At 38.3% G+C, this 16,255-nt stretch overlaps 1 protein-coding gene across 1 annotated transcript; it reads left to right on the top strand.

The window, feature by feature from the left end:
• Positions 1-2,737: 2,737 nt before the first annotated feature.
• On the top strand, positions 2,738-14,605 carry usp53b (ubiquitin specific peptidase 53b; the record flags this gene model as incomplete). Its single annotated transcript, XM_080030111.1, has 16 exons — positions 2,738-2,783; positions 3,169-3,329; positions 3,924-4,016; positions 4,200-4,334; positions 5,067-5,180; positions 5,496-5,578; positions 6,566-6,671; positions 7,452-7,598; positions 7,701-7,850; positions 7,951-8,119; positions 9,757-9,876; positions 10,033-10,753; positions 11,610-11,668; positions 13,104-13,182; positions 13,309-14,147; positions 14,529-14,605. Exons 1-16 carry the CDS (start codon positions 2,744-2,746, stop codon positions 14,603-14,605), a joined length of 3,093 nt encoding a protein of 1,030 aa, XP_079886237.1. The 5' UTR covers positions 2,738-2,743.
• Between the last annotated feature and the right edge of the window lie 1,650 nt (positions 14,606-16,255).

Below are 16,255 nucleotides of genomic sequence, written 5' to 3'. Positions count from 1 at the left end.
GCTAATCATCTATTAGGATCCATTGTACAATCTATATCTGAAAGTATGAAAACTTAGCATGGAGGTGTAAGGGTGCTAAACATTGTGTTCAATACATCATAAAATCACTCACTGGATTTGTAAATGAATCAACAAAAAATAAACACTCAAATATTTTTATGTCGGCAAACATCACAATAAAACTTTGTTCTATTTTTGGACGGATCCACTTAAAATAGATGTGAAAAGACACACAAATAACCAAGGATTGATTTTTGCTGACTCTTGCTTGTCTTTCTTTTAGTCCTCCCGTCTGTTTTGCTCCGCAGGCTTTTCGCCTTCCGGACCCCTCTGCCCAATATTTGTGATACACAGATTCAAAGAGACAGAAACGGTAGATGTTGAACATCTGTACTGCTACTTGATAAAAAAAATAATAATAACAATAAAGGAATTTTAAATGAATGACTGTTATTAAGCGTTATTTGCACTAATGTAACAAATAATAAGGATCAGGATGAGAGCATGACAATGTCTTTGTCCAGTGTGGCTTGTTGTGGCCACTGTGTCATGTTTACACATTTGGTAAATCACTTGGCATCAACATATAAAACACTCTCCTGTTCTATTGTTTGACATTTAGGTGAAAAAACAAAAGAAAAGCAGGCAGGGTTTAGTCCCCACAGTGCTGCATGATTATGAAACCAATGCAGTCATGTGATGTCTTCTCTCATCATCATCATGACAAGTTGGAAGTCTGACCTTCCGCCAGCACACAGTTTGCCATGCAGGGATTGAATATTGCAATACAGCAGCAGTGCATTTGAGGCTACACTAGGGGCGGAGTTTGACCTCTCAAGTCTCAAAACATCACTAATCCGCGTCGGACATTCTGGCACAGCCATCAGTTGCTCCGTTTGCACAGAAAGGGTGAATTTCCACCGATATTACAGTCCCAACCGGATTTGCATGGCGTCAAACAGCGGCTCCGGCTGCCGCCTGGTCCATTGTCGGAGGGATTTGTCATCGCTGCTCTATGACAGATAGTGCGTTACATGCGTCTGGCCCATAGACTGTATATCTGCAGTCGCTAATAGCCAGTTCATGTTTGTCGGAGCAGCGGAGAAGTCTTTGGATTTGCGCATTGACAACTGAACCGCTCTGCGCCTTCGTTGGGGGCGAGTAATCAACTGTCCGCTTCCCTTTAAGGTGAGTCGGCAGAGCGCTTGTTTTCTCCTTGCCTCAATGCAAGTTGCGGCATATTTCTGCTACTGTAGCTGACCGGGCGCTGTTCCCGTACATACACAGTTCACGGTGAGGCTGCAGCAACAACAGCATGTCTAGGCTACTGCTGCTATGAGAGCGCGCTAGAACCACTGTGTTTTTGTTTATGTTTGTTAACCAAGAAAAACACGGGATGGTTATCAAATCCAGTTTAGTAAAGGGTGTATTTACCCTTTATGAATCCTACCGCAAAGATGGGCGCTTATGTCAGACCGTACAGGCCTATACAGGCATCACATGGTGACAGAGTGGTTGGTGCAGAAACATGTGGGCACCAAATGTATGATTTAAATGTGAAATTACATTTAGAAACGTTAGGATATTAATAAAGGTAGCCCATATAAATTGCGGCCAAAAATGAACGTGCGATTAAATTAAATAGCTGCAATCAGTAATATTGTGAACATAGCCTACACATTACAGGGGCAATTACAAATAAGCCCTAAATGCTACATGCCTGTAAAATTATTGTTTTTTCTTCATCATCTAATCATAAATTAGAAATGTGATTTTCTCCATCTGTGTATAAACATTACAAATGTAAACAAACCGTTGCAGCATAAAAATCTAGATGAAAATGTTTAATTAAGCTGATATGTGTGGGACCTTATGCCACATGTCAGAATGTGTGACAGGTTTCCACTATGTATTTCGACTTTGTAGTGGTGGGACGAGCCCTTAAATATTGTGTTGTGTTCACTCAAGTTTTAATGTAATTAAGTTTCAAATAGAAAACGTGCCTGTTTATATTAAGCATTAGCCCTCTAATGTAGCCTTTTATTATGGTGGCATTATTTTCAGTTATTTTTTATTTATTTTTAAACAGTCTAACAAGGATGAAGCAATGCATGATCAAGTACAAAACAGAAAACAGAATTCAAAGGCATTTGAACATATGTAAGTTTAATGAGTTGAATTAGAATATAAATGTATTTCTCGACCAAAATGGAACCAGGTTGTCTTTTCTTTACAAGCAGGTGTGAAGTATGTACAAGTATTAAAAACATGTTGTTGCATCAACCAGTGTGGGCTCACAGGTTGTGAAGGCTGCAGAAGTAAAGAGATACAACAGTATTTACAATATACGGCCTGAGAATTAACTTCAGTCTTGTCTTTACTTGCTGCATTCAGCAGTTCTTTTTATAGGTGCTTCATTTAATAAGAGGAAAAGATTTGCACTGGACTCGAGTTTGTTTTGTCTTTTTTCTACGATGCAGGCTACTTCTTAAAGCATGGAGTTTCTGCCTTTCAGCCTTGCTAGCTGCACTGTGTGGACTTGTTAGTATGTTTTTGGTTTGCTTCTTACCTTCCATCTGTCCTCAGTTATTGTCTAGTTGCCATTCAATGTCCAGTAGCGCTTGGCCGAGGATGCCCCGTGGCTGATCCAGACAATGCTTTCAACTAACCGCTACCGAAGTGCGTGGGGATGATATGGATGGAGCCCATGGCCAGACCAGCGCACCAGCTCCCACTTCCCAGCATGTCCAGCCGCAGCAAGTCTCCCCCAAACTCTGCAGAAGGTAGATGACAGGATTCAACTGGCATTCAACCAAATCAGTCATTTGGATTACTGATGTAATGAAAACAGTATCCGAGATGAGCTGAATTTTTCATCCAGGGTTGCTTATTATGCTTTCACAGTGACATGCAATAATAATAATCATATTTTGAATTATTAGTATATAGTCTACTTTAGCCATTTTCGAATGGCTAGTTACAGCTATATTTAAACGGTTTAAAACGCTGAAGATTTATATTAAAGAGTTTGCTTGGGACTTAAAAACATCCAGAAATATTTTAAAATATATATATTGTTAAGGTTACACATGTGATGTACTTTCTTGTAAAAAGACAAGCTCTCTCTCAATGAAATACAGTGCATGTCAAAACCCAAGGATTTCATAGTTGCAGGCTCTAACTCCATGGCATGGGTGAAGATGTTCAAAAAACCTGGAGGAGGCCTAAATAAATCCTACCAACCTGGGAGCATGCTGTCTCTCGCGCTAACCAAAGGCCTGCTGAATGAGCCAGGGCAAAATAGCTGCTTCCTAAACAGCGCCGTTCAGGTGAGAACCATTTTAACCAGATCAAAAATCTGAAACTGTCTCTATGCTCAAACAAAAACAGCAACAATACATTCTCCTTCAACAGTATTTTAAACTTTTTTTTGGGTGCCAGAGAACAGAACACTCTTAAATAAACTAAGCAAGATGTAAAACTTCAGTGACCTATCTTTTTATTTTGGCAAATATTTAAGGAAACTTTATCCTACCATTAGTGAGTCAGAAACAGCAGTATTGGTGGAATCTCTTTATTTGAGTTGGCTGCTGAACTGTACCTTTTTTACTGGCAATGTCTCAAAGATGTGTGAGCTCTGCATGAGGATTCGGTGTGGGTTATTGAAGGATGCTGGTACCACATGGACCTTTAAAGCAAAATAATGAGCTGGAAATTACTAAAAAGTTTAGAAAAGCTGAAAAGTCAAGAGTTCATGTTCAGTGGATTTGGCAGTACTAGTAGTCCTTTTATCACACAAAGGTTTTAATTAAATTGTTATTAAAACTATTTTCGATGAGATCTTCTTCAATTAGAGCTCCTGAAATCCTTGAATGAAAATTAATTCAATTTCAGTGAGTGTCCTTGTTTCTAAACCTCCGCAGGTGCTCTGGCAGCTGGACATTTTCAGAAGAAGTTTGAGGCAACTCTCTGGTCACTTCTGTCTCGGTGATGCCTGCATTTTCTGTGCTTTAAAGGTTTGTACTTTTCTGCACTTTGAGCTAAAGCTGCCATTATTCAATAAAAACATATTATTTATCCACATTTGATACATTTTGATGCTATATAAATTGGTCATGAATTATAATTTGCTGAGGAACAATGGTCATTTTTAAGTGACGTTAATTTTTTAAGGACACTTATTGTGTTTTCCGTTTCAGAGTATATTCAGCCAGTTTCAACAGAGTAGAGAGCGTGTGCTCCCCTCCGACAGCCTGCGCAACGCATTAGCTGAAACCTTTAAGGATGAACAACGTTTCCAACTTGGCTTGATGGATGACGCTGCTGAGTGCTTTGTACGTTGACATTGTCCCTTTGGCTTCCAATCAAAGTTATATTTCAGTGGAAGACCTTTCCAAAGTAACTGTGTATTAAATGATGTTATGATGCTTCCTCCTCTGTGACACTAAAGGTAAAAAGAAACCGAGGGCACTGACAAAATGACTTAACTCTGTGTAATCACCAGTTTTATCCACTGTATGTTAAGTTTGTATTTTGGCCTCTTTCTTCTTCGAAAGTGTAAGCCCCGTTAGGATTGTTTGAGATGTTTGTCATTTGGCTGAGTTTTGTGTGTTTGATCTTTGTCTGTGCCTGTCATCTAAAATTCTCTTATACTGTATGTAGTTTATTTTGTATGTATTGAGCTTATGGGGTAAAGAGACCTCAGTCTGACTTCACATCATAAGCTATGAAATAGAAAAAGGGACACTATTTTATATTCTCTAAACATATCAAAACTAAATACAGTACTGCTAGTTGTTTTAAAGCAGTGTAAAGTGTTAGACAGTGACAGCTTTGTTGTTCTTAAATCAGACAAAGATGTAGATATTTCAAGTGTTTCATATAAAAGCTTGAGTAGACATGATTAATACATTTGCATTGTTTAGTAAACTTTAATCTTATTTAGTTAGACTTACAAAACATTTGATATAAAATGTTTGTGTTTCTGACCATGCAATAGTGCTTTTAAGCATGTCTGTTTGCATGCATTCAGTGTTGACACTGTATATTCTCTCATTTGTTTATAGGAGAACATCCTTGAGCGAATTCATTTGCACATAGTATCAGACACTGCGACTGATGCTTGTTCATCCAAATCCTGCATCACCCATCAGAAGTTTGCAATGATGCTGTACGAGCAGGTAACTAAGTTTTTCTTTAAACACCTTTGGTCATTTTATCTACTTAATGCTGAAGAACAATGCATACTGTTTTAAGCCATGTGTTAATGTAAAGCACATTGAGACAGTAATATATTCTGTACAGTATATTCTGTTTTTTGAGAGGAAGATTTTTTTTTATCAGAGGAAGGTTTTTCTTTTTGGAGGAAGAATAAGAATAAAAAGATAAATCATTGAATAAAACATAATAATACTTTATACTCCATATAATATAATTTAATTTATATAATAACATAAAATGTTTTCTGCAAATAACATGGAGCCTTTTGTTCGCAGTTTGTGTGCCGCTGTTGTGGGGCCTCTTCCGACCCACACCCATTCACCGAATTTGTACATTATGTCTCAACCACTGCTTTATGGTAAGTACTTGATTAACTGCCATGGCTTTAAAAATGGAATCCAAAAATCAGGCCAGAGTGTTAATCCTGATTTAAATGTCTAAGTATGAAAAAAATATTAATTATTTGATTTCTTTTGAATTTTAAGCATCTTAAATACATCCAAGACCTGGGTTTAACTGCAACTGTGCCTGTGTCCTTCCATTCCCTGACAACGTTCCTTACAGTAGAAATTGACAATTGAAACCTTTGGGAAAGCTTCTTGTAGCCTTCCCCTAAACCAAGATAATGAATAATCTTTGTTTTTAAGATCTTTTGGGAGCTGTTTTGATGATCCCATTCTGTCTCACTTCAGCAGAGAGTCAAAGAGAAGTGCAACTTGCATTTAGGCACCTAAAATACATTTTCTCATGATTAAACAGACATTTCTATGAGGTTCAAGGCTTAACAACATAATCCAACCAACTTTGTGTTTAAATTCCTCAGTTTTACATGCTGTTACAGGCATTAAAATCAACAAAACCACAAGGGTACCCATATTTTTGCACAGCCAGTTTTTCACATTTTATTTTATTTCATACAACCAAATACTGCTTTTCAAAAAATCTTTGTTTGGAAAACATCCCAGTACTTAGCTGTTCCTGGTAAATTAAAGACATACCACTTTTATATTTTTTTTGTGAAAGCAGAGTCAATTATAATGCCGGCTGAGAGGGGTTCCCAAACTTTTTCATATGATTGTATAATTGAATTAACACTTCTCTGACAGTGTTAACAAAAACTGAACATTATAATATTCCAAACTGTAGAATTTGAAGCAGATCTATTGTATTGTATTGCATTGAATAAAATATAAGTACTAGAACACAGTGTGTTTTTTTGTTTCTTCACTTACATAAAAAACTCAAAGGTTGAGGTGATGGAACATATCCACTGAGTGAAAAAAATATAATATTTGGGGAAAATCCAACTATCTAGTGTTGTCACAGTCTCTGTTCTTATTCACAGCCAACAGGTTGATCGCATGTCAGGGAAGAATGAGCGGCTGAGGTCGGACATGTTTGGAGAATTGCTGCAGGCGGCAAACAACACGGGTGACCTCCGAAGCTGCCCAGTATGTGATATATCATCACTGTTCATTTAGATGTTAAGTTATTCTTAACAAGAGACACCTTTACAAAGTGGCGGCCTAATACCGTTCCCTGTTCTGCTGTTTTGTGCAATCACCTGTTTGAATTCAACCATTTGTAAATACAGATGTGTTCCTGACAGCTAATAATAAATCATTTAGCTTTTCAGTTGAACAGTAGGAATGAAGACAAGCTCTGATCTTTCTGCTGTGTCACTTCATTTGAAGCGGCCGGAAGGAGATGTGTCAGATAGTGTTAGGATATAAATAGCAGTAAGGGCAAACTTTTTTTCCACTTTTTTCCTCTCATCTGTATTAGCTACCGTTGTCTTCCTCTTCAGCATGCATCAGTTTAGAGAAGCTAAGTGCTCTGTTCCATTAACCCATTATTCTTCCGGAAACTGCAAGCTCCATAATGTCTGAATGACACTAATGTGCAGATAATAACATGCTCTCTGGCTCTTTTCTATCTCTGCAGTCATCCTTATTATGACATTTTGAAGTGATAATTTCCATGCGTTTATATCAGTTTTCGCTTAGTGTGTGTGTGTGTGTAAAAGAGAGAGAGACGACAAAGAAAAGATTTTACCTCAGTGTGCTCAATAGTTTTGTTTCCCAAAAAGTACATACAGTCCCTTTTGCTCAGAGAGTTTCCGTTAATATTAAACTGCAAAGTGTGATTATAGAGAACTTTATGAGTAAATGTTATGTCTTGTGCATCGATATTATTATGGACCTTCATACGTTTTTCTTAAAATTTTGCAGAGTGACTGTGGTCAGAGCATCAAGATCCGCCGTGTGCTCATGAACTGTCCGGAGATTGTCACCATTGGATTTGTATGGGATGCTGAGCAGTCTGATCTTACGGACGATGTCATTCGGTCACTTGGTCCACGGTTGAACCTGTGTGGGGTGAGAGCTGAAGCAAACCTCAGCACTATATTCAATATAAAGGCAAGTTTATTCTCATAGGATTTACCATCTGCCAAAGTGTCTCAATTTGCTCTCTTTCAGCTTTTCAACCGTGTCACTGATGATAATGCCAAACGCAGTGAGCTACATCTGGTGGGGATGATCTGTTTTTCGAGTAAACATTACTCAGCCTTCGCCTTTCACACGAAATCTTCAAAATGGATGTTTTTTGATGATGCTAATGTAAAGGAGGTTAGGAACTCTGCTGTTAATGTTCTCGGTCCCAGTTCAAAGGTCTAGTACCTGCTGCTCTGTGTTACAGGCCCTTGTATAACACCTTCCTTTTCCCCAGATTGGATCCAAATGGAAAGATGTTGCCTCCAAATGTATAAGGGGACATTTCCAGCCCCTTCTTTTATTTTACACCAACCCTGAGGGATCTCATGTGTCCAATGAAGATGCACCAAGACAAACCACTATGTGTCCTCGGTACAAAGCCCAAGTAAATGGCGATGCGACTGGTAAGACAATCCTCGAGTTATCAGCACACCTAACTCTAACATTGAAGAGACAATCATGATGTTTTTAGACTTGTGAAATACGAGATGTGAAAAATGCTGAATGTAAGCCATGAAAATCGGAAGGTAAACAAAAGTCTCCCTTTTACATTTGAAAAGTAGCAATGGTAAAAGTGCACACATTTCTGTTCCCAGTAGCAATGTATAAGCATTTTTCACATGAACTACCAATTAGAAAACACTGACATTACATAATTATATGGCTTGGTCCAGATCACCCAATTATTTTCATTTTAACTGCTGGAAAAATGTACTTTTATTTCCACTTAATAATCATAGTATTTTAAATGTTTTAACCTTAACCATTTCAATGCATAATATTAGGCAATTTATATCCTAGAAAGTCTTTATCAAAGGTGCACATAATCCCCATATTAATTTGTTATAACGTTGACTTTGCTATGTTCTTTTATGTGCACACATGTTATATATGTTATCTAACAAAACTTTCCACTAATGTATTTTTTCTTTTAATAGATGTTAAGTGCTGACAGGCAATCACATAAATAAAATGTATTCTTTGTAATGTGTCAGGGAACCTGATATGAATGAATCTGTAATGAAGTGTCTTAAGTATTAATGAGAGGGATAAGATGATCAATTCTAATGTTTTTTTTAAATTGTATTTCAATGTATCCCAATATATTATAGAATATTATATGTGAACAATTTTTTCACCAACCGATTTAACTCCATAACCAGTTGGATTTGACAGAGTGCCGTTAAACCCCAGGGAGAAAGATTGCCCTACCCTCTGTGCTGGCTTGAACTTGACATGAGGATGATGCCTCTGTTGCACGCAGATTACCACCCACGCTCCCTCCCTAATCCCTGCTCCTGTGGACGAGCGCACTCATGCTCCTGCTCCACAGTTCACACTCCTCCCTTACACATTTCCGATGTTGGCCTCCATTTATTTTGCTGCTTTTTCTTTTTTTTGGGGGGGGGGGGGCAATGGCGCCTCTAAAGTACTGATAAATTGTTGCTGTCGTACATGGTGATGGGTGTGAATGACGGTGCAGCTGTTAGGAGAATGTGGATGCAGTTCACAGGATCTCTGTTTCTCACAGTGACTCGCTTGCTACATTGGCAAGAAACACACCACATAGTTGGCAAATATGGCAGCAATAGTCTAGAACAACATTGCTAATGATGCACAGGCATCTGTTCTTTGATACAAATTTCTTTTGTTGTGTCTTTGACCCAAGCACCTCCGACTTTTTATGTACTACTCCTGCATATAAATACCTCCAGTGCACAACACAGAAGGAGTTAGTTTGAGCTAAGCACAAGTTGGCAGGGCTATCACATTTGCTCTAACACCTCTGGTAAACCTAATTTGTGGTAGAATAGCATGCTGTACCTGTCATAATTTACTTTCATAATCATGGCACAACCTTTTCATCATTCCTACCCTTTGATGCTTAACGGGAATTAAGTGCCAAATAACAATTATTATTAGTTCTACTTGTTGCATCACTGATGTCAGCAGTCAGAAAAGTTACAATGTAAAAAATACAATCTCAATGGTAATTTCTGTTGAACTGCTTATCTGTCTTTTCACTATTTTTCCCCTTCAGTGAAACATCCCGTTTGCAGTCCTAAACTCCAGGAAACATTCATGGAGAATGTGCAGAGGCCAGGTGAAACATCTAAAAAGGATAGAGGGCATCGGAAAACTGATCTATCACAACAAAAAGGTAGAGAAATGTGTCTACATCATTGGTATAATGGATAATTAATATCAGAAATACAAAAACAAAGTGAACTGGTGCATGCCAGGGTAAATAACCAGTGTACGTCACAGCATGTTTGAAATGGTTGTTTGACAAATTATCCATTTCGACTCTTTCCAGAGATGACACATGCAAGATCTTCATCTCCTGGGAATGGGCCGAGGCCTCCTGTTGACCAAAAATCCAAAAGCTATCCACGCACCGAGAAGTCATCAAACCATTCAAGCAGATATCAGGAGCCACGTGGACAGTCCTTCGGTACACAGGGTGGTGGGCCCAGCAGAAGAAACAACACTTCCACAAGTCACTATGAACAGGATTGCTGCCAGGAGCAATGGGAAAAAGATGGAAGTGAAGGAAACAGCAATAAATCAAAGTCCACTTGGAGACCTGTCCGGGAGGTGTTAAATGTGGACACTGTTCTGAACGAGCTGGAGCAGCGCCGTCAACAGCAACACGACAGCCCCAGGCACAGTAAACCCCCATCCCAAGAAAGAGTGCACCCTGAGCAAAGCAGAGACCGTGAGCGGGAATACTTACGAACAAGAGAAGATCGGAAACAGAAGTGTTTAATGACGATTTATGAGGATGAGCAGCGGCATGAGACCGAGAGCCACAGCTCTGTAGAGTCAGAGAGCAGGGCCAACCAGCAGAGGGGCAGCAGACTTAAAGGTGGCCCCAAGACGCTGCTGCGTAGTGATACCTGGACCATCCAAAGGACAGAGTCTGGCTATGAGAGCAGTGATAGACTCAGCAGTGGCTCCACCAACCCGGACTCACCTGGCTTAGATGGCTTTGGTGTTAAAGACCAGAGGTCAACACCAGAGGAACAATTGCAAAGGTAAGAAACAACTGTGTATTGTTAATAGTAAGTTGTGTATCTAGGAACACATTAAGGTTGCACATTCAAGAAGTGGGAACATCACAAGGAAAATATACCACCAAATATAGACAATGAGACAATAGAGACAATGGCCCTTATTAACTAACATAGCATACTCACAAATGTGTGCTTAAATCTATTTACTTCGTACCTGAATTTCTTTGTGCTCTAAACAAATGTAGAACTTCCTCAGACCATCCGTATGCACAAATGACAAAGGTTTGACTAAATACATACCATATCAAAACCACAATAATTAAAAAAGTAAGACTATTTCCACGCACTTATTAGTAAATTAGGTCCATTTATGTTTAAATTAATTTAAATTAGGAGTGCGCCCTTAGCTCAGTTGGTAGGGCGTCCCACCCGACCGGGTTCGATTCCCGCCTGCGGTCGTTCTCTGCATGTCACTCCCCTCTCTGCCCCATTTCACCTCTGTCTCTTATCAACAAAGCATGAAAAATGCCAAAAAATATCTTAAAAAAAAGAAATTAACTTAAATTAAGAAATATCCAAATGCATTAAACCATTCAATTAATGATTGTGTTATTGATAATTCAATTGGGATTAATATTTTACCATACATTTATCTGGGGAAAATGCAGATGGATGGAGTACCTGACTACTTGTTTGTGATTCTCAGCTTATTTACATTCTTGTCTCATTAACACATAATTAGAAGTTCATGTTCAAATTCAATGAAAGTGTTAGACATTGTCAACATTTTAAAGGCTTACTATCATGGGCCTGTACATAAAACATATTAGAATTACAAAAACACAAATAAGATTACATTACAGTGTTTTATTTTCAGTCAGCTGCACCAAAAAGGGGGAGAAGCCAAAACAAGTACGTCCTCACCTTCACACAATGGTAAGTTCCAAGAGTTTAAGTGATACCTTATGTTTACCAGGAACAGGACATAGTTTTTGTTTGTAACAACTTCATTGTGTGTGAAATGACCACAATCAATTGGCTAGATGTATCTTGCTTTCTGTAATGTTTAATTTTGGAGTGTTTACTTTTATAAGTTTAGTTACTACAACTGTATACTGTTAATATAGAGAAACCCAACATCAGGTCATCTTTACAAGTAAAGGATAGAATTTGACACCATCAACAAACGTAATATGACATTAAAATAAACAAATGATTACAAGTAAAATAAGAGTAACATCTCACACATCTAATCTGCAATACGTCCAGGAAAAGATTTACAATAAAAAATTAAAAATGGAATCTTACAGTCAGACGTTTTACCAGTTTTTGGTCAGTGTGTATGCACAGGATAGCAGAACTGCCTGGGAGGTGTCATTTCCCTTGTTTTTCTCTATATTTCTATAAATTTAACAGATGAGGCATGTGCTGTCTCTGATACTGATAATGTGAGAGTAATTGAAGATTCATTAATGTCTAGGTTGATTTCTGATATTGGACTGGCTGCTTTAACCTCTCCACCCTGTCAACCCTGCACAGGCATTAATCTGATGATAATCCCATAAAACTCATTCGGTTAGCACAGCTGGACATGGCTGCTGGCATTGTCATAAATATATTTCTCTTTGATGCAGTACTTAGAGTGTTCTGCTGCCATTGATACTTTATCCAGACTACGTGCATATCGAGCCAGTGTTTCCAACCAACAGCTAAAGCTTTTATCCTTGCATGGACCTCTCCTGGACAACAGCAAAGAAAAAAAATGACACATCTATTTTTATACAGAAGGAATTCAGCGCCACACTTGCCTCTCGCTGCGCTGGTGCACAGCTTGAGCATGCAAACTGGTTCATCCAGCTGTGAGAAAGTCAAGTGAGATTAAACACACAGCTACTGCCACCTTGTGTCCTGAGAAATAAATTTTTTGTTTGCTTGATTGTGGGCTCATGGTCAGTATGCCTAGTGCATAATTAGGGGAGACGATTAGGGGCAATAATCTCTATATTCAGAGAAAAATGCATCAGAATTATGAGATTAAACTCTGTGATTCAGCCAAATTAGGATTCTGAATTAAGTCTAAAAATTCTCGGAAAACAAGTCATTAATACTGTCACTCAAATGTTTTTTTCCCACAATGTTCCTGCTATCTTCCGAATCTTCCTATATCCCCCATATAAATTCTATTTAAATATCAAACGTCTTGTAATTTTTTGTATTCTTAGTTATATCTTCTGAAATTGTTAAGATTTCTATGTTCCAATTTTACCTTTCTAGTGCAACATTTTCCAAAGCAGGAATGTTATAGGGCTTTGGATTTTGATTTTGTTATATTGTCATTTTCCACTTAGTTTTGATCACCTTTATTTTATAGGTATGTATCAACCCAAACCTCAGGAAAAGAACCACGACCAAGTTTCACATTCACATCTTAAGTGCAGTCCAAGTTCAAGGTGGTGCACTTTATTTTAAATGATTTCAAACTTCCTCTACTATGTGCATATAATTACTTTTGAAGAACAGTCCCATGCTATTTAATGACCCTTTCCATCATTCCCTACAACGCTTTTCTCTTTTAGAAGAAAATCAAAGTACACTTCTAGTACCTCCAGAAAAGTAGTGACTTCAGAGAGGGACTCCACTGGTTCAGATAACATGCAAAGTGAGCAGCAAGAGCTGGCAAACTGTAGAGGCCTCCCTGGAGAAAATACAGCCCTGAGACACATTACTAAAACCAGCAGCTCAGAATGGAACAGCTCTGATGATCTTGCTCTCTCTGAGCCAGAAGACAGAGAAAGCTCTTATCGCTCCAGCAACAGCGAGACTGTCACATCCGAATCCCAGTGTCCTCATGTAACCCTGTCATACCACCCTTCGACAATTGTGAACGCAGAACCTCTCCAACTGAACCATCAGCGTCAACCCGGCACGCCTGGGTCACCCCACAGTCGACCAACCCAAAGGATTCCTTCTCAGCAGGGCGAAACAATCCACACAGTGTTTCGTCCGAGGATGCTTCAAGAACCCTTCCCACCAATTCCTCGTATTTCATCCACATCTTATGTCAGTCCTCACAGGAACCCTAACATGTCAGGCCTCAGAACCTTCTCAGATGCAAGCTCCAAGTCGGGCTCTGACCCAGAAAGGAGCACCCCATCGTCATGTGATAGTGAGGAAAGACTAACTGGATGCAGAATGGAACAGGCAGCACCAGCTCAAGAGGTTTCTCTGACAACCTACTTCAATGTGGATAACTGTATGACGGAAACATACCGTCTTAAGTACCACAACCAGAGGCCTCTTGTCGTCTCTGCCACGATGCCACGGACAGTGGTTGTGTCTGAGTGCAGAGATACCAGCCACACACACCCCCCTGACACAAACTCACAAGATGTGCCAAAAGCCAGACCCGAAACAAGTAAGCCTCCCTCAATGCGCTCGCAAACCTTAATGTAGGGCTAACCATTATGGCAATACACTGTAGTGAGATGACATAAAGTCAAGGTCATAGCTATTTAGCAGCTATTCCTTAAATGTCTGGTTGTCTTAGGCCATTGAGGACAATCGTTACAAATCAATCAGTTGGACTGTTGTATGGTATCAATGTAATGAAGTACCTTGATTTGTCAACAGTTATTTTGAATTAATTAACTGTTTCTCAGTTTCTTTTTTAGGCCAATTTACGAATTTACCATATCAATATAAAACCACTTATTGGAAAAGACTACAAGATAGTATTACATTTTTTTTTACTTTGTTGTGGTTTAAATGTAAAAACAAGATTGTTGTTTCTTTACAGGCCATAATAGCAATAAACCCACTGCAAAATGGAACCCAGTGACAGCCAAAGGACTGGATGAACGTGGTTTTTTATGAGTGTTACTTGGTAAGGTTTGTTTACATGGATGGACAGTGGTCAGTAGAGTACTCACTGGATGCCAAAGAGTTTACAGAATGGGAATGTGTCCTGAAGCCCGACACCTTGAAATTAAGTGGAATTTATTTATGCAAGCTTGTGACATAAGTAAAAGCTATTTCTAAATGCTGACTTTCAACTATCATGTATACCGTACCGTCTTCCATTGTCCCACAGTAATGCTGCAAGAAGATTTTGTTTAAACCAAAATTTGAACTGTTTTCAGTTTGCACAAAGGGTTTTTGAGTCTTTATTATTCTTTTGTATCACCTTTTGTCAAGAATAAAATATTTATTTTTTTATTTGTGTGTTGCAGAAATGAAGCATAATATAATTAAATATATTGCGAGCAAGGCATGAGAGATTATGGTGAGCCATGATGAGATTGCAGTACATTAATTATGTGAATATGAAAGAAGGAAATGTGACGACAAATCACAGCATGTTGGCATGAAAAGATATGTTAAACTATACTCAGAATATGTTGTCATTCTACAAAATAAATGAAGGTTTGCATCATCTGAAGCAGGTTTAAGTTAATTCATTATGTTACATGTCAAAGGAGTAATATCTGGGCACTTTACCGACTTTATGCTTATTGAGGGATTTAGGCAATAGGTTCATAGATTAAGGTCACCAGAGAACAAACATTGCAACATGTATGTGTAAGTTACTGATTTGTTTCCCCTGTTATCATTTATTATCAGTTATTTTACAACATGTGTTAATGAATAACTGAGGGCTGCCCTCACCAGTCAACCTCAATGTTCAGAAAAAATCTGATGACACTGATTCTTTTTAATTCATTTAAATAGTTGTTATTTTATTGTACTGTATATTGACCATGATGTGCTGTAGTTGGGGCAGCCCTCAGGATATTTTATAGGGCACTATATACTGTACAACCATCATGTCACCTTCGGTACTCTACCTTCGGCTGTGCTGGTTCTAGTAATCCTGTTTTGTAACTCAGTGATGTCAAATTGTATTTTTCCAGTCTTCCTTTAATAGTAAACAGATTTAAACCGGTCTGTATTTGCAGGAATTTTCATAATGATGCCAATTTAATTAGTATGCCTATCTGATATTGACCATGCAACACATTCATTATTCTTGTTCATAAGACTTATGTTCTGAAACCTGCATGTGGCCTTTTACAAAGTACTTACTAGCTGTGTACAGCCTAAGCATGAGCATGATAATACTGGACTGGGAGTCCAAAAAACTAAAATTCTATTTATTACGTCATTGTAATAAAAATCCATTAATTAAATAGCAATTTGTAACGACAGTTGATTTTGGAACCTTTTAACACTTGAATGATGTTATCTTCTTAAGATCAGGCAAGGACACATCATTTTGATTATGCATCCATTGTAAATAGAAACAATATGCAAATGATACGCCAAGACATACTATGCATTCACTAACATTTTCTTTATGGTCACTTTTAAATCAGATTTTGGTATTTTCAAGGCTTTGTATTCGGAACATTCAACATTCCTCAGCTGACATGCAAAGTGCTGTTAAATTTTCAAATATTGTGATCAACTTTCTTTGTGCACATACATAGATTGCACAGTATTTCCCTAAACAGTATTTTCCATGTA

Source organism: Ammodytes marinus (assembly GCF_949987685.1).
Source record: "Ammodytes marinus genome assembly, chromosome: 6".
NCBI lineage: Eukaryota > Metazoa > Chordata > Actinopteri > Uranoscopiformes > Ammodytidae > Ammodytes > Ammodytes marinus.
The sequence above is the reverse complement of the archived record's forward strand: the minus strand, read 5'-3'. Positions and strand labels throughout refer to the sequence as shown.